Below are 15950 nucleotides of genomic sequence, written 5' to 3' on the forward strand. Positions count from 1 at the left end.
AATTAAAAAAAAAAACCCAAACAGCAGAAACAGAGTAGAGGAGAAAATAGCCGAAGGCATGGAGGTAACAGATAGGCCCCAAACCCTAAATCTTCAATAGACCCCATTAACGGGACTGTCGTCTGTCTATGAGATCTGGCAGAGATCCAGGTGGTTTTGTAAGTAATTAGACATTTCAAAGAGTTTTTCCAGCCATTTGTTGAGGCTTTGTCTAAACTGGTTTCTAACTGAACAAATTATATAAAGGAATTTTGAAAAAATAATTGTTTATTTTGAAAATGCATAATTTGTTGATTTTTTTTCTTAAGTACTATGCAGCTTATAAAGATGTGTTTGATTTTTTTTCATAATCTCCCCATTTAAAAGCTTTGATCACACAGTTAATGACAGCACAGTTACATAAATGTATTGATGTTCATGTAGGAGAGAGCCGAGGGATTAGCAAAACTTGCAAATTCTGCAGAACTGGCAAAGCTGCCCTGATTTAATAAATAAGAGAATAAAGCAAAATGTGGTAAATTACTGAAAAGTAAACTTGACTCTTCATGAGCAGACAGGAGGACCAGAATCTGTTACGGTCCATTTTCTCTGAGGTACTCTGGGAAAAAAGGAATTCAACAACAGGAAATGGAGCTGCAATTTTAGGAAAATCCCAGAAAGGGAGGCAAACCACTTCTAAAATGCACACAAACACATCCACCAGAAGCTATTCTCAGTGTGCACCTGCACAATGCAGATGCAAGAAATTGTATTTAATCGTAGGTTTTCCTCATTTGGCAAAATCATCAGAGAAGGGTTGACAAAACAGCTAGAGTACTAAAGATAGATGAGGCACTAAGCAAATAAGGCTAAAAAATACTGTTGAATTAGTGTTAAAGTAAGCTGATTATTATTAGCAATGTAAAGCCACAGTCATGAAGTATTATTTCCATTGTGACTAAAATTGCCCTGGGTATGCTAGCTGTCAGAAGCACTGCCAGTATTCTTTCTTAAATGTGCTCAAAATCCTGCAGCTTTGTAAGGCAATGATCCATAAAGCAGCACACAAAATAACAATACAGTCAGTTATTTTGTGTTAAAGCTGAAACTTGCTGTCAGATGCAACAGAGGCTGAATTCAGTGCTCACAGTGCTAATGCCAACAACAACAACAACAACAATAATAATAACAATAACAACAACAACAACAACAACAATAATAATAATAGTAATAATCCTGGAGCTTGTATGTTTTCATATGAACCGAAAATAAAAACCAGCAGTTTTTTATGCCGTTTATTTTTTTCCTAATAGGTCTATGCAGCTTAAATAACTCCGCATTAACAATATCAAAAAGAAAAATTCAAGAGCTAAAGCAGGTTGCCTGCTAATTTGTAGATGACACCAAATAAAAAGCACCTAAAGAAAACACATAAGTTAAAAAGAACAGTTCAAACCTTTGTGGTTTTATTCTCATTTGGTGTTTTTGGACATTTGTAAACAACGTTATAGCAGCATTTCCACTATCAACTGTAGTCAAAGCATGGAAGTGAACTCTAAATTCAGCACCGCGCATGTGTAGGTGAACTGACTTAACAACCATGGCATGGTAAAAAACACATGAAAATATGAGGTTGACAACATATGATGTTTAAAATAGACATCCTCAATTTCTTACACAAAGTTGGATAAAAAGTGCTTTCAATGAAGCAGCTTAATCTAATACTTCCATCAACATTAATGTTTTACAAATTTATTACACTTTTGCTTTTATTGCTTAGCGTGCTGAATTTGATTGTGTCTTTACACTCATTGTGGGATTTCTGGAGTGTTTGTTAAAAGAATGGGTCCTGCAATGTTACTTACACTTGTAAAAAGACCAATTAACATTTTACAAGACTTTACAGGTCTTACGAAAAAGCATGTGCTATGAGAGGTTTTAGCCTATTGAGAATCGGGAACCATTGAGATGGAAAGCAACAGATGTATGCATCTCCTTTCGAACTTGCATGTAGTTTCCATTTCATGACCAATGTGAGGTGGTTGTTTGTATCATGTCAATGTTTTCAAGACACTTGAAGCTGTAAGGCATATGTGTGAAGTCTGTGCATCGCAATACTCACCACACTAACCAACAGTGCTTTATGTTAGCTGGTTCTGCAACCCCAACTTTAAGTGTGTAACAACACACTGATGTGAAACTGAGCTTACTCTGGTTTGAAAGTGTGATTTACAGAGGAACAGTGACAGGTTAATAAGTGGGCTTTTTTGTTTTACAGATTTCCAGAGGCGACACAACCAAAATGCGAAAGGTTACTGTTTCAGAGATGGAGATACAAAGGTTACAGTTGAGGCACTTTTGAAAGTCTCAGAATTCAAGGAAGCAATGTTTAAAGAGCATTCGACTTTCAAAATATTTTTTGTTTTTCCTTATTTTTTCCTTCTGTACATTTTAATCTTAATGGGATAAGTAAATTTTAATTAAATAATCAATTTTCCTTTCATCTTCTCATAGAAATAATATTTTTGAGCATTTGTTAGTATTATAGTTTCAAAAAGTTCTTAAGTTTCATTGTTGAATTTGTGTAGATTGAGGCTTTAAAAACAAATTCATTTCTACAGATTTTAATTCTACACACTCCCTTTTGTCTTGTGTGAGGTAAGTCAATTTCACACTATATATAAATACTACTAAAAAAAAAAGAAAGATATACAGACACGCTTATTATTATAATAGATCAGACAAGGTGGAACAGCCATCTGAGGAGTATTTCAGGCTTCAGACCATAGGACAAAAACTACAACAAAAGCTGTTTCATACATTTTAAATCATCTGAACTAGCCATTATAAAAGGAAAGTGACAAATGAGGTGGAAGGTTTTGGCTGTTTAGCCCTGAGCGTGTGAGCTTTTTATGTGTTCCCTTTCCTTTCATTTCATATCTCTTCCTTTGCTGGAATCTACTGGCCTGGCCAAACTAATCATTAATCACATAACATAAAATTATAAAATAAAATAAAAAATAGTAAAATTATTTGATTTTTAAAAGATTAAGTTGTATTAGCTATTACAAATCTTAACATTAAAGCTTAAATGGTTGTCATATTAAACACAGTCAAATCACTCAAACAGATGCAACGTGAGTTTTCTGGGAAACTCATGAGCAGAAATCATGTTCATAAAACCAGCTTTACACAGCATTATAAAATCTTTCGTGTCTTTCAAACTTTTTTTTTTTGCCATCACAAATTATGCATTTTTTAAATTGCCATGAAATAAGTCATATTTAGAGTATTTTGTTTAAATAAATTCAAATGCCTAATTAAGTAGTTTTCCTGATGTTCAAAGCCCAAAGCACACATCTATACAGTCACCTCTTATGAACCACAATACATATTAAGTGCAGCAGCTGTCTCTACACTTCACAAACTGCCTCCAGATAGCACACTGAAATAACAATAAACCTCACCCACACTTATGACTGAAACCCCCATTAAAAACTTCTTACCTTGGGATCTTTTTGTAGACGGACTTGTGTCCCCCTGTGATCTGACAGGGATCTCTTTGCCACTGTGCGATGCCGGAAGTGATAATAATCCCCAAATACCTGGAAAGATGAAAACATATGATCAATCATACATAACTTTATTAAATCTGTTTTGCTATCAACTTATATTTCCTCAACAATCTGTTTTATAATAACCTCAGACATCTAAAACATGAGCCCAACAGCACTAGTTGAGCAAAGATATTTTAAGCTATCAATTTTCACAATTACTTCATTTTTACTTCAATTACTCGAAATCCCATTAATAATTTTCTCTAAAAACAACTATTTTTTCCTGCAATCTGTGGTCTCTGGTGGTCTCTTGGGTAAATTTGTGCTGCCAGTAACCAATCAGACCAGTAAAGGGTTCGTCATTTACTTGAACAGATATCTACATTTCTGGCATGCTTAGCTCATTCCAACAGTCCTACAGCATCATGGCACACCCCCATGCTGACTGACATTACCAGATGGTACATCTTACACACAACCTGTAATTCTCCGCAGTCAGTCAATAAATGCAGTGCAAATGAAAATCAATTCACATGACACTGCAGCTGTTTCAGAGGATAATCAGCATGCAGATACAAGCTACACAGAATAGACCTACTGTTACTTGACACACTGAAATTTAATAATCCCTTAATAAATTAAATGGCAAAACCAACTGCTAATGGCTGCAGCCTTTTAAATCTGAGGGTTCCCACTTTTACCAATTGGCTCCAGATATGTTGGTGGAATAAAAAAATTAAAAAAAATTAAAAAAAAAATTTTTTTAAAAAAGGAATTTTTTGAGAAGAAGAAGAATATTCAAATCCAAAGTGATTGGAAATAAAAGTCCAGGACCAGACACCTAAAAGGCCTTTAATAAAAATGGGTAAGTATGACACCACACATAAGTTGATACGCATTGGTGTATTTTAATGATTATTGCCAATAGTCTTATCAGTCAAAATTAAGACTTTAGTTTTGATTTTGGAGCTGTATGAAAAGAAAAAAAAAAAAAAAACAACAACAACAAAAAAAAAAAAAACGGAGGCATGGAGTTAGAAAATACATAGACATATTTTTATGTCTCACTGGGATGTGTTTTGTGTCTCAGCACAAGTTGGTGTAGCGCCAAAGGTACTGAAGTGAGCACTGCAACATTCCTTTAGTCTAAAAGAGGCACAGCTGAGTCCCCCGCAACGTTCCCTGCTCCCATTTAATCACAGTAAACAGGCCGATTCCAGCCAAGCTGACACAAAAGGCCCCGGCACACAAAGCCTGTGGACAATAGGAAAGCAATAACCAAGAGGGAGGCCACACTTTATAGTTATACTCAACTCAGACCCCAGAATAAAAGAATAAAGAACCAACATGCAAAGCACAAGCTGAGTTAACCGTTTTAAACTTGAATATTATAAATAATATTTTATAAGTACAAAAGCAAATGGATAGTGCAGACCTCTAGCATAGTGTGATTTCCCACCTATGTTATAGTCCTGCATTAATTTCATACAGACGTTAAGATTCATTGATGGTCGGACCTTAGCATTTGAAATACCAGTAACATTCATAATCAAATACTTATTAAAAAGCATAGCAAACCTTATTACAGTTTCTTTCTTATAATAACAGTAAAACAAACAGACTCAAAATAAAGGTCAGGCTATGCATAGCTGTTCTTGTAACATGCAAAATAACATATTTAGTAAAACCTTTTAACTTGCCAGCTGACTTAGTTTTCAGACTTTAATCTAGTTTATAATAAAAATTCAAATATAACCAGCAGCTTTAACCAGATGTATAACCTACTTCTCATATGGATCCCATACCACTTGGATTTGTAAGTATAATGACAATACAATTTCTATATCTCGCTGTAAAGAATCCTTTCAAAATGTCCAGTTACTTCCAGATCACTCCCAACATTTTATGGAATTTAAGTTTGAACTAATATACAAAACTTCATTAGTTTTTGCATAAAGTTATTAACAGACAGACTAACAGACAAAAACAAATAGAAAAAAATGGGGAAAAACACCTCCCCCAATACACATGGAACAAACTGACCAGTCTGCTGTGACTTTTAAGAGATCTATTCTCTGATTTAAAAAAAAAAAAAAAAAAAAAAAAAAAAAAAAAACTTTAGCTAGAATCAATGAACCCAACTACAGAGACAAAGGTCAACTCCCCATAAAAACAGTTCATTTGTTACCAACATATGCGGACACACACACACTTGCCTCACTCAACAAAATGGAGTCCATTCAAGTCCTCCTAAATACATACCCCCCCCCAGCTCAATCATCATGTGGCAATCAGCAGCATCGCTCAGGACCTTAGGTTTTCAACAATCCAATCTCAAGACAACATTGTTTGTGTGGGGTTTCACGGCTTTCCACTGGAAAAAAGGCCATTAGGACAAGCCCATTTAGATGGAAAAATGTGGAAACAGAAAGATTAGGTCTTGGAGGTGACCATTACTGATTAGAAGCTGGGCGCTGATAGAACACAACAGGCTGCTCAATGTGCAAAAGCGAGGCATTAATCCATCAACTTCATTAAAATGCACAGTAACAGATAATGGAAAATTACTGTCTGCTAGTTTGTTTGCATGTTTGGTCCACCCTGGACTGCCAAATTTACCTTGTGGGAAAACACTTATCAAAAGGTCTTATGTCTTATCTCTAGTGACTGTTGACAAAATTATGACTACAAAGAATCAACAATGTCTGGTAACAAGCTGTGGAAGGAGTTTGGGCTTCAAATAAAAGAGAGCTGCTGCCTGTGTGGACCAGTGAATATCAAGAAAGCCATTAGATTTTAAGCATTTTCCTTGAGGAAGTTATTGTTGAGGTTCATCCACAACATCAAAGATGACACATTCCCATTTAGTTTTGACTGCATTTGATTCAGAGGCCTCTGTGTTTATTTTGTGCATCAGTGAGTTGAGATAACTGGAAAAAATAAAACTTGTAGTCACATATGCAAAAGCGTCTGAAAATAGTTCAGCAACTTTTTTACATAATGAGGCTATTGTCTAATTACTTACTGTGGTGAATGGTTAGGACAGAAGGAATACATCACCACAGTGGTAGCTGGACATAACAAGCAGTTTCTTTCAGGAGAAAACATGGCACAGCAGCCCAAGCTGCCCCCACACACCCGAAAACAGGTTGCACAGCTGGTCTGTCTTTTCTGCCCAACTACCCTTCCTCATTAATTGTTCTCTCCACATTGTTCCTCCATTACTTATTTGTCCAAAAGCACTTAATCTGTCTCTACTTACTCATTAAACTTTAGCTTTATAAGGCATTTACGTTATGTATGTACTTAACAAAAGCCAGGTGAAACCGTTTCTGTAGCATTAAAGTAATCTTTTTTTACTTTTCACTGAGTGTATTAACCACAGCTAGATTCACATTGTTTGCTGTAGAAACGAATCTGCACATGGCTGAAGTGAAGCCTAGTATGATGAAAACACAAAACAAGCAGGAACAAACTATTAGATTTATGAAGCCTTATAAGGAAAACTCACGGTTCCATATTTATCAACAGGCTACTAGCCCCGTTCCTCCACTGTGTAGAGTAAATACAAATGATCATTCCCGGCACATTCCTCCATTTACCTTAGATGTTCTGCAGAAGTTTGTTTAGTTTATTTCATAGTGTTGACAAAAGCATGCTGATTACAGAAAATGGTGAAATATGAGAAATTTGAATGTGGGCAATAAGTGGAATAACCAATAACTTCAACATTCACAGATTCTCCAAAATAAAGTAATTTAGTACATTTAGTATTTTGTGGCTGTCTACAGTTACAATGGCATAATGAACCCCACTCTTCTCCATTACAAGGTTATTACTTTCTGGGGTGGTACATGACCTGATGCTTATCCACATTAGATCTTATTCCTTATTTAAGACCAAGCCTTAGTCTACTGAGGGTGTGCCTTAAATACATTTTTAAAAAGAGAAAAAAGTTGTCCATTTTAAATACTAAAACACTGATTCTTCTTAATGTGTCTTTTACTTTGCATATTTAAAGATTCATCCCATTACCCAGACACATTTGATTGCTCTCTTGGTTAGCTCAGGAATACTTGCAAAACTGACACACCTCTGATAAATTAAATAAAATTAAAATCTAGTGAATTAGTCAGTTGTTTAGTTTGGCAATACCAAAAAATAATGACTGTGTGTCAAATTTTATCAAACCTAATTTATTCTCTTGGTTTTTCTTTAACACTTCATCATTTTATGTGTACATAAAAAGCTAATATTTTATATTCTAATAGACTTGCTGTGTTCAAATTTAAAGAGTCACATTAGGGTTGCACCTCTTCTTTCCATTCCCACAAATGCCGGTCTAGACTCATTAAACATGTAATGAAGACTTTATGGGTTTCTTTATTTAAGGGTGTTATGTGTCTTTATGCCTTGCAAATATGAAACTCAAAAACACTTTGTCTGAAGACTACAGCTGGTGCTGGAATGGAGGAATGAGAAATATTACGTCTGAGTTGATATCATCATGCAAGACCAGTGTTACAACTGTTTGGACACAGTTTAATCAGAGCACATTAATACCAAGGAGTCATTTTATCTTCCCAAATTAACTGCACAGACCGGCAAAGGCCCCAACATACAGCCAAAGAGTTATACTCAGTAACGAGGATAAGGAAACCTTCAGACCACCACAAGCCTGATCTAAACACAATGGAATCAGTAGACAACAACACAGGTTACATCTACAGAAGAAAATAAAAACACTCCAACCAAATCAAAGCACACCGATGTTTGTTGCTTCAAAGACAACACAAATCACTCAGTATAAAAATTTTATTGTGTTTTTTCTTTGTTTGTTTTGTGTGCATGTGTTTTCCTGTGAAATATTCTAGCTAATAAAATAGGGAGATTATTCAGAAAAGAGATGGCTAGTCTCCCATATATGCGAGTACAGGGCAAAAAGAACACTGGCATTATGGCAGGTAGCTCAATCATGGTAGCGTCGAGACGATGGAGTGCGTCTTTGTGCAAGTCTGTGCTTTTGTGTGTGAATGTGTTTGTACCGTAAGGTGATGGATATGCACATGTGAGACCACTAGTCACATCTGTTAAAAAGTGGGATTCTTGTTACTTGTTGCTTGTATGATTTAAAAATACTTATTGACCACATTGGCCCAGCTTGAATGCTGGTACACTGGCAGGTGATGTAATACTGGAAAGCCTCTTTAATTATTCATCAACTCGTCGGGACATAATAAACATCAATATTGTAGTCTGACTTAAATACACAGTGACCACATTGACGCAATCAGAGTAAACTATTACTGATTCTTGCATGGTATTATAAACTAATAAAACTTGAGAATTAACTAGCTAATAATAAAAAAAAATCATTATCAGTATATTGTATGCCTGTTCTTAGGTCTGCATTGACAAATGGTGGGCACAACACAGAATCTCTGCCACTGCAGTACACCTCAACTTTAAGGTGAAGATGAGTGTGAAAAGAATTTACGGTGTCATGGTGCAGCAGCTGCAAGGTTCTTAGCTTATGGGTCGATGCGACCTGTTCTCAGATGACTGATTCTTCATTGTGTCTTCATGGTGCTGTGAGTATAGTCAGGGAACAGCAACATAAATACAGTTGCTGCAAAACTCTAACACCAAATAGCAATACTCTAACTATGCAGGGTTTGTACAAACAATCATAATCAATTATAGAAAAGTCAATACGTGTGAGAAGCAGCCACACAACCACTTTGTTTAACTGTGTTATGTTATACAGAAAAACAACAATACTTGTGTGCAGATAAGCCAGGTCATGGAGAATTTCCCTTTTATAATTTCAACTCATGCTTGATTCACTCACAAGGTTCTCACTAGTCTACTGTGTATATTTGTCCAAAGGGGAGGAGAAACAAGTATGAATGATGTATAAGGAAAGAGCAGCATGAACCCTGTGGCCTATGACTTAATATGATAATTCCCCACCAGACCAAAAAAACTTCTTATGTCAGACGAGAACTTCAGCCTCATGATGGAGCCAAATGTGATCTGAAAGAATTAGTTCATCCTGAGCAGAGATACAGCTGGATATAGCTGTGGTGAAAAGTTTTGACTGATTCTTCTGATCTCATCCAACAAAGTATGTTTCAAAATGTTATCCTTGTTCAGCAAACTGACTTATGATGTGATCGGGGAAAGATTTAAACCATTCAAAATAAACATTTATTTATACATCCAGTGTAGCCACTTCTGTTTGCAGTCAGAGTTTGAAGTGCAAAATTAATTTACATTCAGTAAATTTGTTTTAACACTGCAAACATTTTAGCATAAGTTAACTGAATTATTATTAAGCCTTGTTACAACATAGTATAAATAAAGACAAAACTGTAAACTGTCTTAAGTCAGTATAAATGGCACGGTCTTTACTAAAGAGTAACAACAATCTTACCAACCACATGAAAGTTGTTGAAAGACTACTTTCATTAGCAAACCTGAATGCCATTTTTACAATATTTGTATGCTTATCTTCATAATTCACTGTTACTTATAAAAAAAAATTAGAAAAGAGGAAAAAAAAAACGAAGATCTATTTCAAAAGTCTGCTGCTGAGGGTTGTGATGAACAGTGAATCAGCCCCCCCTCCTCTATGCATTATTTTCATCCAATGCTGAGTACAAACATAGCCCAGTAAGTTTGTTTATTACACTTAAAACAGCATTCTGCTTTAATCAACATACAACTATGTTGATTATTCAGTAATCAGCTCAACGTGTTTGCACAGCGTAGAGTCCGGCCCCTTGTCTTTCAGCGGCAAATTCTCAAGTTGACACAAGTGGTCCTTAAAGGAGAGTCCATTATGAATAAGTTTTCAGGTATCAATAAAAAGCATGTGTTTTCCTTATAAGGATTTTTTCCTTTAATCCAGATTGCAAAATTTGTTCTAAAACTCAGACTGCATGTTGATCTCTTGTTATAAGATGCACGTTTATAGCTTTGACATATTTAGTTCTGCATTGTTGATCGTACAAGATGTCTTGTCTTAAACACCGACAACACATCTCGTGCTTACAGACAGTTAAAATCTGTTGTATGTTGATCTGTTGAAATCTTCAGATGTTGTGTCATTAAAGTTGAAAGTAAAATCTGTACTTGCATCTTTCTAACCTTCAGACACTCCAACATAAACGAAGTGTGAATAATCAAGAGGAAGTGGTTAAGCAGTCCACTGCGTGATTAGTGCTGCAGAACCTCCAACATGCTGAATCTCTTATCAATCTTCTGCAATGTATCTACCAGCCGGAAGCAACAACTTTTCATGATCAGTCTGCTGGAAATCAAAGGTCATCCCATTTGAGTCATATTAACAGTTGAGAAATGGTCTCAAGCACATTGTCTCATGCAGATGGCTTGATGAGCTCATTCTCATTAGTGAACTGCATCCATCACTGGTTACCAAGAAAGTGAACGTGCATGTGTGAGCGTATGTGTTGCTGTAGTTGTAGTATTGGTGGTGGTGGTGGGGGGGTTATGGGGTGTCCGGCAAAAACAGACAGCTCAGTTGAAATGGAGGAAATTGGAGAGGGACAGGTAGGAAGCAGGTTTTTAATCACAGGGGAGGCTGTTTTTATCACTGGGAGAGCAGACTGTATGATTGCTTCTGACACTATGGGGGTACACTAAATCTAATCTTAGGTTTGAATCTGTATTAAGCCATACAGCAAAACTTACCAGCATGTAACTCGAAGGGGGGAAATGTGCTATTTAAACCTGGATATACTAGGGAGACATTTAGCAGTTTCTTTGGGGTATTATTCTTACTTTTCAAAATGTTGTCCATATAATTTTAAGGATGGCGTACATCTAGTTCTCATGCAGAATACAAATTTTACTAATTCCCACAAATAATAATTTCACTTACAGTGAATTCCCAGACTGCACATTTAAGACACAGACTCTGTAAGAATATCTAATTTAACACCAGATATGTTATACTGAAGTCTAAACACTATGTGGCCACTATAAGATTTGAACATTCATATATTTATGATTAAAACCATTTGTAATTATGCCGTTGTTTTCCACAGTGCTGAATAAAAGCTAATCTGTGATAACAGGCTGACCATAAACTCAGGAGCATTTTACAACCGAAGCAGTTTGCAGCACAGCCTGAAAGACCCCTTATCATAAGAGTTATAACAGATTCCATTATTAAAAGACATGAAAGTGTGCTGCATAAAATCTTTGACTGGACAGAATCAATGTGTAATGATGAATAAACATTAGCAGTGATAAAAACAGCAGCAAGTCATAAAAAATGAGCAAAACTGGAGATTATAGCATTGAATTAATTATGCTTGAGTTTTTTGGGTTTTTTTTCTAGGGTTTTTTTTTTTTTTTGGTTTGATCATCCAATTTCTGTTTAGTTTAAGAATTGATCACTTTAGGGGATGTTATGAAAAAAATTGTTTTAAAAGAGTATAACAAATGTATATAAAAATATATTTAGTTGCTAAAAGCCCACTTATGCTTGACGCAGATGACAGATCTACAGACAGACAGTTTTGTTCATCTCCTGTATTAGTTATGCATTTTGCCCATTTTGTTTTTATGGAAAAACACAACTGGTTTTCCAATTTGGTCCATGTTCAAGGATCTCAGCTATCCATCGCTTGACACAGAAAACGAAGTAATACCACCGGAAATCGTGGGAGCTGGGTTGAGTTGTATATCTGCCAGAGAAAGGAACAAATGAGAGAAGAAGAAGAAGAAGGAAAGGAACAGAAGAAGACAACACAGAAACTGCCAAATAAAATCATCTGAAGAAGAGACAGGTTTGAAGAGAAAAGGTAAAAACCTTGTGGTTTAATTTTTCTGGTTCTTCTTGTTTCGGACTGTTGTGAACTACATCACTGAATTACCGTTCACTAGTGGATGAACTTAACAACCATGGCGATGTAAAAGATGCATGAAAGTATGAAGGTGGCAATGTATGACAACGTGTGAAAATGAGGTTGCCATTTATATAAGTAAGGGAGCATAAATGGGCCTTAAATCAAAATGGGTGCAGGAACTGTGTGTCTAAGCAAAAAGCCAAACACAACAGAGCCTTTATTTCAGAGGTTTGGATATTAACCTGTCGAATTTCTTTTTCCATCGTTCCCTCTAGCTAACTTCCCCATGAAATACACGCACACAGTCGATGAATAAGGAGCACAAAGGTGACTGCCAGTGGGACATGAGCTAATAAGATTTAACTCTCCTGTCCAATTCTATCTAGCCATTTTAATCTTAGAGCAAAGATAGAGAACTGCTACTGGACAGAAATACCAAACAGGTTCTTCCCATCCCACTGGGGGACCAACGAGGCCATCTGAGAAAGCTGCACTCTTTATTTCCCACCAACTCTCTACCTAAAACATTTCCATCACTGTCCTTTCTGACCACAGAGGACCCACTAATTTTGTCTCTGCACTCCGCAGGTAGCAGAGACCTCGGCCCTTCAATTTAATGGACTGTCATGAGGATCTCCAAAAGTGCACAGTGGCAGCACTTTGAGGGTGACTTTGAGAAAAACATTGTCAGGTGGACTTTTTGAACAGTCTCTTTTAGACACACCCCTTTTTTCCATTATTAAAGCTGCACTATATAACGGACATGTTTGAATGAACATTGATGGTTTTCTGGAGGAAGTTAGATACATACATACCAATTATGTTGAATGTCTGGTTAGTTATTTTCATATTTGTTTGCTTTTTGTCAGTGCCAGTGTGTAGGGTAATGTATGTGGTCGTCACTTCAAAAAGATATACTGTGTTACCATGAATTGGGAAGTAGTGGGACAGCTAAGCTTAAGTTTGGTTTGTAAAAAAGTGAGAAAAGGATTGTTTGAAGTTTTGAAGAGTAAAGCATACTGAACAAGTATTTTCTTTAGTAAGTTTAAAAAAAAGAAATCAAAAGGAAAAAGCATATATTTAAAACATAAATAAATAAACGTATGGTAAAAGTAAAGTATGTGGTAGATTATACACTGGAAAGAAAAACAATCTTTACTGTGCCCTATATTCTTTCAACCACTGTATCTGTGAATGATGTGATTCGATGATGATAAACAAAATATCTAGTGCATTATTCTGGGTAGACTGCTGACAGTGAAGTCAATAATTATCTGTAGACTCATAGTCTGAGAAAACACTACAAGATAGGGTTTTCTGCTTTGATAATGTTATTATAAATATGCTAATTTGGACAAAGTCTTCCAGCTGTTCAGACAACAGAATCTGACGCTACACCGGCTACACCTGTGCTTACTTGTAACCTATGTATACAGATAAATTAGAGCCCAACTTATTTTCTACTTATCTGAAAGAGATTTTTTAAGCCATTCACCATAATGAAAGTTTCCCATAAATGAACTTCATCACAAGTATGAACTGTACCAGGAAACAACAGACCATTTCTGAAAGCACTTTCGATATTTATCTGTTTAAAGAAACCAAAGGACATCCTGTAAGCAAAAGGCTCATTTCCCCGATATATCCCTTCAACATTACAGGAAAATCTTGTTACACTAAAGTCTTGTGTAAGACATAATGGCCAACTGGATAAGATAAGGTATTTGTGGAAACTCATTCATATTTGAAGGAAGATAAATAATTGCAGAACACTGATTCTGCTCCTCTTATCACCATGGCATAATCCAGTAAAATACGATGACAGCTTAAACCTTAACATGGCATGGATCTGTCATAATGCTTTATACAATCAATGGACAAATATACCAGAAATAAGATTCTGGTTGATGTAAAGCCAAGAATCCAATACATTTAGCTAATCCAATTTATCTATCTTCTTAAGATTGCATTGTCATCATTAAACTCTGTCTTTGCATCAACCACATGATTGAGGTGGGCATATATTCATTTGAACAATTAATGATAGATCTGAGTGGGCTATTCAGAGTAACACAGCCTTGTAGTAGTTTAAGAATAAAATGAAACGATGGTTTCATCCATCTGTTAAACACAATCTATGCTTTGAACAAATGTAAAACAAAAACCCTGCTGGGCATCTTTAAAATGTGGAAGAAGTTCTGAAATACATGAGTATGTGAATTATAAGGTTTAGCATTTAAGTTTAAATCCAGACTGGAAAGTGTGTAATGCATTTTATAGTTTGATAATAATGATCTATGTTTAATAGTATGGATCTAATATTGACAATAAGTATGAGTGCCAACTGATCAGAAGCCAAGTTAACAGAGAATTAACCAAGTAATTGGGCTATCATGGTTCTTTTTCCATTAACTGTAGTGTACAGCAACACAGAAGTCATACAAACTGTGTTGAGCGTTAGCCACCATTGCAGCAATGCGGGCCATTATGCTTTATAAGTCCTGATATGAACTTGACAGATTCATTTAGCAGTGGGAATGTCAGTCAGTGAAATTATTCATTATTGCATTCCCCTGGCACTTTGAACAAATAGGCTCTTTTCACCAAATAATTCAGTAAAAGGATGAAGATATGTTGAGTGGAGTCACTACACAGAATTATTCATAGTAGAAAGCAACTTGCAGCAAAACAACTCTGGTCTCATCTACATTATGGAAATGAAAAGCAGTCACTGGCTTGTCAAGGAACATTAAACTCATATGACATGGCTGCCTTTATTTCAGCAACCTGTCAAATAAAGCTGCACTTGGTCTGGCATGGAAATGATATCAATCAGCACTCGTTCCAGAGAACGGAGAGTGTACAGTCATTAAGTAGTGTACTGCCTTGCATAATATATGCAATATTGGCACAGAAAACATCACAACCATGTCCAACAGCAATACAATTTTAAGCAACACTAGTCCGGTACAAAGCCATGTGTGCAAGATACATTACCAAAAGTAGTTATAAGCATAGCACACTTATTAGCTTGACAAATTTCAACATCACACTCAAACTATACACTAAGTGTGCATCTAGGAAATTAGACATTTTCATAATGTATTTTACGGATCATCAGTCAAAAAGTCTAACAAACTTTTTTTTTTTTTTTTTTTTAAATAGAAAGCAGAATTTCTCATCCATGTGTGCATATATATTGAGCTTTTTTACTGTTTGGGGGAGACTCAGCACTTGACCCAATGTGGACAATTAAAATTTATGTTAATTTCCTCACCTGTTTCAGCAGAATTCCCAGACATTATTGGCCTTGACCATTTTTTTTTTTTTTTTTTTTTTAATATTTTTTTTTTTACTTCCATTAGGTTTCTGTGCCACAACAGCAATGCAGTGGGGGAAAAAATGAAGCATGCGTTTGACCTATGACTAAACTGAACACTGGAACAGCAGCATGACAGACTTGCTGAATAAGTTTTCTTGATGCATGATGCACCCCTCACTGTCTGTGTGGACCGACTGTCAGCCATTCTTGTTC

The 15950-nt window shown here is 35.8% G+C and overlaps 1 protein-coding gene across 1 annotated transcript in view; it reads right to left on the bottom strand.

The window, feature by feature from the left end:
* The window catches only part of furina (furin (paired basic amino acid cleaving enzyme) a), a 76700-nt gene that overhangs the window by 34911 nt on the left and 25839 nt on the right, over positions 1-15950 (bottom strand). Inside the window, exon 3 of the mRNA XM_079240167.1 lies at positions 3486-3584. Within this exon, the coding sequence (XP_079096293.1) occupies positions 3486-3584 (99 nt within the window). The remainder of the gene's footprint in view (positions 1-3485; positions 3585-15950) is intronic.

The sequence above is a fragment of the Telmatherina bonti genome (assembly GCF_933228915.1).
Source record: "Telmatherina bonti genome assembly, chromosome: 1".
NCBI classification, from domain to species: domain Eukaryota; kingdom Metazoa; phylum Chordata; class Actinopteri; order Atheriniformes; family Telmatherinidae; genus Telmatherina; species Telmatherina bonti.